Source organism: Salvelinus sp. IW2-2015, linkage group LG33, assembly GCF_002910315.2.
Source record: "Salvelinus sp. IW2-2015 linkage group LG33, ASM291031v2, whole genome shotgun sequence".
In the NCBI taxonomy this organism is placed as follows: Eukaryota; Metazoa; Chordata; class Actinopteri; order Salmoniformes; family Salmonidae; genus Salvelinus; species Salvelinus sp. IW2-2015.
The window spans coordinates 31,382,136-31,391,135 of NC_036872.1; the positions used below are offsets into that span (position 1 = coordinate 31,382,136).

Consider the following 9,000-nt stretch of genomic DNA (forward strand, 5'->3'; position numbering starts at 1 on the left):
CCCAGTTGCACAGGGCGGGGTCGAGACCCAGGGTCTCGAGCTTGATGACGAGTTTGTAGGGTACTATGGTGTTAAATGCTGAGCTGTAGTCGATGAACAGCATTCTCACATAGGTATTCCTCTTGTCCAGATGGGTTAGGGCAGTGTGCAGTGTGGTTGCGATTGCGTCGTCTGTGGACCTATTGGGTCGGTAAGCAAATTGGAGTGGGTCTAGGGTGTCAGGTAGGATGGAGGTGATATGGTCCTTGACTAGTCTCTCAAAGCACTTCATGATGACGGGAGTGAGTGCTACGGGGCGGTAGTCGTTTAGCTCAGTTACCTCAGCTTTCTTGGGAACAGGAACAATGGTGGCCCTCTTGAAGCATGTGGGAACAGCAGACTGGGATAAGGATTGATTGAATATGTCCGTAAACACACCAGCCAGCTGGTCTACGCATGCTCTGAGGACGCGGCTGGGAATAATCAGCATTTCGCTGCACCTGCGATAACATCTGCAAAATATGTGTACGCGACCAATAAAATGTGATTTGACTTAGCTGATTCATCTTATCAACCAGCTATTTATTAGAATCAGGTGCACTAGATTAGGGTTGGACTGAAAACCTAGGAAGTAGCTCTACGGGAACAGGGTTGGAGAGCTCTGGTATAGACCAAGGCCTTGGAGTGGCTTGAAGACTATTGTCCACATCTGCTTGTACTCAACTGTGAAGGATTTCATGCAAACGTCAGTTATTATGCCTCTAAACATGGRTCCAATACATTCATTTTACAAAACAGAAACCAGACCTCTTAATTTAACTATTCACAATCCTCAAATAATCTGTGTATGCAACAGCCAACATTTCTGCTATGAGCTTAATTGCCTGAGAAGTGTTTACAGTTTAGAGTTTAAACAGCTGCTAAGAATATCCCAATGTTAGCTATGACAATCATGCACTGCTCTGTAATTTTCATGTTAGATTTGGCTCATTACTTCGATGTTAGCTGTTACTCTAGTTCAGAAAACATCCTTTACCGATAAAAAAACATATTRCTCCATCCAAATGAAATTATTTTGTGTCTGCCTTTCATAGATTTTCAAGTGAGGCATGCTGTGCTGTGCAGCATGCTGTGCTACGCTTTGAAGAGTGCAATTAAAAAGACTGCATCTGTAGGCTAATCTTAGAAGACGCTGGGAGCGTTTGACATTGCAGCAGACAGTGCAGGCGACTGCCTACTGGCTGAACTACAAAGAACTTTGCAACATAAATAACTACTCATTATTATGTGTAGATCAGTCAGTCACTCACAATTTACCCATGATACATTTCAGGTTTGATCCTCTCGAACACGGCCACTAACTTTTATTCAAGGAAAACCTGTCTCTCTGACAAACCCACTGCCCCTTTTTCTCCCCGAAAGCCCTTTTCCCTCAGAGTGAAGTAACCATATCCTAGAAAGTTACAGAACTTTGTGGAACAATTAAAACTATACATCAGTGGTTCTGAATCCTGGTCCTGGGGACCCAAAGGGGTGCACATTTTAGTTTTTGCCCTAGCACTACACACCTGATTCAAATCATCAACTCATCATCAATGCTTTAAGCTTTGAGGATTTGAATCAGGTGTGGAGAGCTAAGGAAGAAACTAAAATATGCACCCCTTTGGGTCCCCAGGACCAGGATTGAGAACCACGTCTGTACATCATGGGAAGATTTTACAAGGTTGACATTAACAGAGGGCAGACTTCCCCTTTGGCTTTAGTTGTGCTGTTGACTTGATCCCAGGGAATGTACTGAAGGCCCAGGCTCAGGCTCACAGTACTGCAGTGTTTTGATTGGTAAGTTGATCCCAGGGAATGTACTGAAGGCCCAGGCCCAGGCTCACAGTACTGCAGTGTTTTGATTGGTAAGTGCTTTTCCACATTTTYTCAAGTGAGACATGTTACAATCGTCAAGATGTCTTTAAATAATAGTACAAGAAAAATCCTTGTACATTTTAATGATGTTGGAATAATTTATTCACTTGGCAGTCATCCTAACCCAGTGTAATGCAATGACATTGTTTTACAATAAATATAATGTTTAAATAACACTTCACATTGAAGGTACAATAACAATGGGTGCTATGGCTGGATAAAAGGATCACAGACTCCGTGGTAAAGGGGAATGTGTGTATGTTTTGAGAAGAGGGTGTGTGCTGTGTAAAATAGGCACATCTACTCTTAAGTGTCCTTCCCTAGTCTCTCCTCTTCATCTGGATTTGTGTGTGAACAGGTTAGGTGAGGATATAGACCAGTTCTTTGAGATTGGTATGAAGAGAAGGACATGGGGAGAGAGCCACTTTAGACTGTTAATGGAGCCAGGGTTCAGAAGAACAAGGCTTCACTCAATTGTACTCCAATTCTGTCCTAAGGACTGGGCGGAGCTGTCCATTTGGTGGCCTGCCATTGGTGTGCACGCCATTCGAAAGGTCAGAGGGCACAACAGATGGTGTGTCAGCAGGCTGGCACAATCTCCATGGAATCAATGTTGCTGGCCATCCTCTGCCTCAGGTGGTTGGCAAAATCCACTTGTGTCTGAGAGAGCACTTTGTTTATGATGGTCTTTGTGATCCAACCCTGTGAGGGAGAGAGACAGGTTGAAACAGGGAGAGAGACAGGGTGAAACAGGGAGAGAGACACAATGAAAAACAGTATCTAAGGGCTAGATTCAATCAGATTCGCGCTACCAGACTCCCACATAGCTGTTGTTATGACGGTGTCAGAAGTGGAATTCACAAGCGGCTTCCAGCGTTATACCTATCGCGGACATTGCCATAGGCAGGGTTGAGGAGTAACTGATTACATGTCATTTGAGTTTCATTATTTCTATATAGCCTACACTTATTCATTTTCAACTTCTAGCACAAGTGGAACGGGTGTGTCTTCGGGCCAATGACCACATCATCCGCTCACCGATAACGCAGTTACACCTCCGACATATCACCTAAATAAAAACAATGATCTGCTATGCAGGTACAGGTTATCGCAGGCTAACGCTGAACTGACTGAATCTAGGGCTCAGGGTTGTCAATACAACCATTATCACCCATAACCTTCAACCATCAAAGTTAGTCAGTGACTGTGATAAAAGGACAAACAGTATCTATGAGGCAATAAGTTCCAGAAAGGATTTGATGAAAATGCTTCTAGCAGAGGCTGAAAGTCAAACAATATAGTTACAGTTGTATCTGTCTAGCCATAGTGATGAGATGCAAACCTCTTGGGGATGTCATTCGAAAACATAATGTTAACTTTCACTGCTATGCGGATGACACACAGCTGTACATTTCAATGAAACATGGTGAAGCCCCAAAATTGCCCTCGCTAGAAGCCTGTGTTTCAGACATAAGGAAGTGGATGGCTGAAAACTTTCTACGTTTAAACTCGGACAAAACAGAGATGCTTGTTCTAGGTCCCAAGAAACAAAGAGATCTTCTGTTAAACTGACCAATTTATCTTTTTGAGCGCTTGTACAGTAGTCTCAAATAAAACTGTGAGGACCTTCGCGTTAATTCTCGACCCTGATCTCTCTCTTTGACAGAACATACCAAGCACTGTTTCAAAGGACAGCTTTTTATTTCCATCTGTAACATTGCCATAAATCTGAAACTTTCTGTCCAAGGAATAAAAATGATAATCCTATTTGCTTTTGTATATCTTCTACTGCTTGACTACTGCAATGCTCTATTTCCGGTACCCGATAACAGCCACAAAATAAACCTCAGTAGTGCTAAATACCTCTAGAATCCTGACTAGAATCCCAAAAGATCTTTGATCATATTACTCCCAGTCCTCAGCCTCCCTACACTGGACTTCCTGTTAAGCAAGCCTGATTTCCAAGGTTTTACTGCTAACCTACAAATAGCATTACCATGGCTTGCTCCACCTATCTGTCCGATTGTCCTGCCCGTACATACCTCACACTACGCTATGGTCCACAAAGACGCAGGCCTCCTAAATTGTCCCAGAATTCTAAGCAAACAGCTGAGCAGGCTTTTCTCTATAGAGCCCTCTCATTTTATGAAATGGTCTGCCTACTCATCGTGAGAGACACAGACTCGGTCCTCAACTTTAAGTCTTTACTAGAGACTCATCTTTCCGTGGGTCATATGATTGAGTGTAATTCTGCCCAGGCAGTTGAAGTGAACGGAAAGCTCATGGAGCCCAACAACAACGCCGACTCTTGCTGTCTCTGCCTGGGCGTTCCCCTCTCTCCACTGGGATTTCTTCTGCCTCTAACCCTCATACAGGCTAGAGTCACTGCTTACTGGTGCCTTCATGACCGTCCCCTAGGAGGCTGCTGTCACTTGACTGGCTTGAGTCACTACTCATCTTCCGTCGGGTTTCGCCCCCCCCTTGGTGTGTCACGTGGCGAGATCTTTGTGTGGCCATACTCGACCTGTCTCAGGATGGTAAGTTGGTATGAAGATATCCCCTATGTGTGGGCTGTTGCGTTTGGCACAAAGTGGTGTCGGTTATATCCTTCCTGTTTGGCCCCTGTCCGCGGGTATCATCGAGGCCACAGTGTCCTCCCTGACCCCCTCCTGTCTCAGCCTATCCAATATGTATGCTCCAGTAGTTACTGTTGTCGGGGCGCTCAGGGTCAGTTTGTGTGAATTTAATATGCTCCTCTCTAATCTCTCTTTCTTTTCCCTCTCGGAGGAGGACCTGAGCACTAGGACCATGCCTCAGGACTACCTGGCATGATGACTCCTTGCTGTTCCCAGTCCACCGCGCTGCTGCTGCTCCAGCTTTCAACTGTTCTGCCTGCGCCTATGGAACACTGACCGCTGTTCACCGCGACGTCTACCTGTCCCGAGACCTGCTGTTTTCAACTCTTCTAGAGACAGCAGCAGAGCGGGTAGAGATACTCTTAATGAGCGCGCATGAAAAGCAAACTGCATTTATTCCTGAGGTGCTGCACTTGCTGCACCCTCGACAACTACTGTCGCATTTTATTTACCATGCTGGTCATTTATGAACATTTGAACATCTTGGCCATGTTCTGTTATAATTTCCACCCGGCACAGCCAGAAGAGGACTGGCCACCCCTCATAGCCTGGTTCCTCTCTAGGTTTCTTCCTAGGTTTTGGCCTTTCTAGGGAGTTTTTCCTAGCCACCGTGCTTCCACACCTGCATTGCTTGCTGTTTGCGGTTTTAGGCTGGGTTTCTGTACAGCACTTTGAGATATCAGCTGATGTAAGAAGGGCTATATAAAATACATTTGATTTGATAATGGCCTTCTTACCTTTAAATCTATACTTAATAACCAGGCGAACTTGGTCTTGTTTGGATCATCGGCACTGGGCCGCATCACTATACATGTTGGTCCGTTCTCCGCCCTGACAAAGTCAACAATACGGTGTAGAATATCAGTGTTAGTGTATGTTGAAGTCCAACATAATATTACAAATATTATTTTTCTATGATGTATTGTTAGTGATTTATAGCCATCCATCCATCTTTCTGTCCATCCCTTGAGTAAATGAACAAGCCTACCTGACAACGCCCCTCTGTTCGGGTATGGTGAGGTGCTGAGTAGACATGCCAGCCAGGAAGCACGTGGACCCCCGGCGCTTGGCACAGKGGACACTAACGAAGTCCCTCGGCCCCACCATGTTACCAGGCGTGGGTCCAGACACCTCGTGGTTCACCATGGTCTCCTGACCTATCTTCTGGAGAATCTAGGGGTGGAGGAAGAGAGTCAAAAACCTACACTGTACAAAAATATAGAAACACAACATGTAAAGTGTTGGTTTCATGAGCTGAAATAAAACAATCCCAGAAATGTTCCATACGCACAAAAAGCTTATTTCTCTCAAATGTTGTGCAAAAATGTGTTTACTTGCCTACTTAAATAAAGGTTAAATAAATAAAAAGTAAATATCCCTGTTAGTGACATCCCTGTTATGATCTTGTTGCAATCTGAAGCATATTCAGATGTCATAAATCAGCACTGCAGAGCTCTCCCTYTCTTATGCCATGCCTTGATTGTATTACTGTTGATGATATCTGGAAATGTGCATGTACACCCTGGCCCATCTACTGTTGTAGCCCCAATTATGACTTGTGCTCTGATATCTGCTTCACTGATTTCTGCTCTCGTAAAAACCTGGGTTTTATGCATGTTATCTAGAAGCTTATTACATAAAATTGATCAATTGAAAGTGCGGGTTCACAGCTCCAATCCGGATGTGTTGGTCATTACTGAGACGTGGTTAAGGAAGAGTGTTTTGAATACTGATGTTAACCTTTCTGGTTATAACCTTTTTCGGCAAGACAGATCTTCCAAAGGTGGGGGAGTGGCATCTTTACCAAGGACCACCTTCAGTGCTCGGCTGTCTCCACCAAGTCTGTCCACAAACAATTTGATTTGCTCGTTTTAAGTATTAAACTTTCAAATAGCTCTTTGTTGACTGTTGCTGGGTGCTATCGTCCTCCATCAGCACCGGCCTGTACCCTACCTGCCCTAAGCTCTCTCCTGGCCCCTTACACGAAGTCTGAATTTGTCCTGCTAGGTGACCTAAACTGAGACATGCTTAAACCACCTGACCAAGTCCTAAAGCAATGGGACTCCTTAAATCTTTCCCAGATTATTACCAATCCCACAAAGTATGACTCCAAACACCCAGAAAAGGCTACTCTTCTTGATGTTATCCTCACAAATAATCCTGATAGGTATCTGTCTGGTGTTTTCTGTAATGATTTTAGTGATCACTGTTTTACAGCCTGTGCTCGTAATGGTTGCTCAGTGAAACGACCAGTCCTGATTTGTCATAGACGCTTGCAAAAAACTTTAATGTGCAAGCCTTCCTTCATGAGCTGTGCTCTGTAAAACGGTCTAGAATCAGCATGATCCTGATTCTTGGACCTTCTTTTTAAAATATTTTCAGTGGTATTGTTAACAAACACGCCCCCATAAAGAAAATTAGGATTAAAACAGGTTCAGCCCATGGTTCGACCGTGATCTTGCAGAGTTACTCCACCTCAAGAATTGCATTTGGCGAAAGGCTCGGCACACGCATACTCAGGCTGACTGGAACTCGTTCAGGCAAATGAGAAATAAGTGCACTCAGGCTATCTGGAAGGCCAATGTTAGTTACTTTAAGGAGCAGTTGTCTCTCTGTGGGTCTAYCCRCAAGAAGTTCTGGAAAACGGTTAAAGACCTGGAGAATAAACCCTCCTCCTAACAGCTGCCCATGTCCCTTAAAGTTGATGATGTGGTTGTTACTGACAAGAAGCACATGGCTGAGCTCTTTAATCACCACTTCATTAAGTCAGGATACCTATTTGACTCAGCCATACCTTCTTGCCATTCCAACATTTCCTCATCTCCCACCCCTTCTAATCCGACTATCCCCGATGCTTCTCCCTCTTTTCTCCCTGCCCCGCTACAAAGTTTCTCCCTGCATGCASTCACTAAGTCCGAGGTGCTAAAGGAGCTCCTGAAACTTGACCCCAAAAAACCATCTGGGTCACATGGTTTAGACCCTTTCTTCTTTAAGGTTGCTGCCCCTATCGTCGCCAAGCCTATCTCTGATCTTTTTAACCTGTCTCTCCTTTCTGGGGAGGTTCCCATTGCTTGGAAGGCAGCCACGGTTTGTCCTTTATTTAAATGGGGAGATCAAGTTGATCATAACTGTTATAGGCCTATTTCTATTTTGCCCTGTTTATCAAAAGTGTTGGAAAAACTTGTAAGTAATCAACTGACTGGCTTTCTTGATGTCTATAGTATTCTCTCTGGTTTCCGKTCAGGTTATGGATGTGTCATTGCAACCTTAAAGGTCCTCAATGATGTCACCATTGCCCTTGATTATAAGCAATGTTGTGCTGATATTTTCATTGACTTGGCCAAAGCTTTTGATACGGTAGACCATTCCATTCTTGTGGGCTGGCTAAGGAGTATTGGTGTCTCTGAGGGGTCTTTGGCCTMGTTTGCTAACTCCCGCTCTCAAAGAGTGCAGTGTATAAAGTCAGAAAACCTGCTGTCTCAGCCACTGCCTGTCACCAAGGGAGTACCCCAAGGCTCAATCCTAGGCCCCACGATCTTCTCAATTTACATCAACAACATAGCTCAGGCAGTAGGAAGCTCTCTCATCCATTTATATGCAGATGATACAGTCTTATACTCAGCTGGCCCCTCCCTGGATTTTGTGTTAAATGCTCTACAACAAAGCCTTCTTAATCCAACAACAAAGGTCATGTGGTTTCGTAAGAAGAATGCCCCTCTCCCCACAGGTGTGATTACTACCTCTGAGGGTTTTGAGCTTGAGGTAGTCACCTCATACAAGTACTTGGGAGTATGGCTAGACAGTACACTGTCCTTCTCTCAGCACATATCAAAGCAGCAGGCTAAAGTTAAATCTAGACTTGGTTTCCTCTATCGTAATCACTCRTTTTTCACCCCAGCTGCCAAACTAACCCTGATTCAGATGACCATCCTACCCATGCTAGATTACAGAGACATAATTTATAGATCGGCAGGTAAGGGTGCTCTCGAACGGCTAGATGTTCTTTACCATTCGGCCATCAGATTTGCCACCAATCCTCCTTATAGGACACATCTTTGCACTCTATACTCCTCTGTAAACTGGTCATCTCTGTATACCCGTCACAAGACCCACGGGTTGATGCTTATTTATAAAACCCTCTTAGGCCTCACTCCCCTATCTGAGATATCTACTGCAGCTCTCATCCTCCACCTGTTCTGCCAGTCACATTCTGTTAAAGGTCCCCAAATCACACACATCCCTAGGGCGCTCGTCTTTTCAGTTCGCTGCAGCTAGCGACTGGTACGAGCTGCAACAAAACTAACCAGTTTGAGTGTTTATCTCAATCTCTTCATTCAAAGACTCAATCATGGAAACTCTTACTGACAGTGCTTTGTGTGATGTATTGTGGTCTCTACCTTCTTGCCCTTTGTGCTGTTGTCTGTGCCCAATAATGTTTGTACCATGTTTTGTGCTGCTACCATGTTGT

The 9,000-nt window shown here is 44.5% G+C and overlaps 1 protein-coding gene across 1 annotated transcript; it reads right to left on the bottom strand.

Moving 5' to 3' along the window:
- Positions 1 to 1,980: 1,980 nt before the first annotated feature.
- On the bottom strand, positions 1,981 to 6,872 carry LOC111957493 (steroidogenic acute regulatory protein-like). The gene is made up of 3 exons (XM_023978328.2): positions 5,521 to 6,872; positions 5,270 to 5,363; positions 1,981 to 2,598 (listed from the first exon to the last, which is right to left on the bottom strand). The coding sequence occupies exons 1-3, from the start codon at positions 5,676 to 5,678 to the stop codon at positions 2,476 to 2,478; spliced, it is 375 nt and encodes a 124-aa protein (XP_023834096.2). The 5' UTR covers positions 5,679 to 6,872; the 3' UTR covers positions 1,981 to 2,475.
- Positions 6,873 to 9,000: the final 2,128 nt, after the last annotated feature.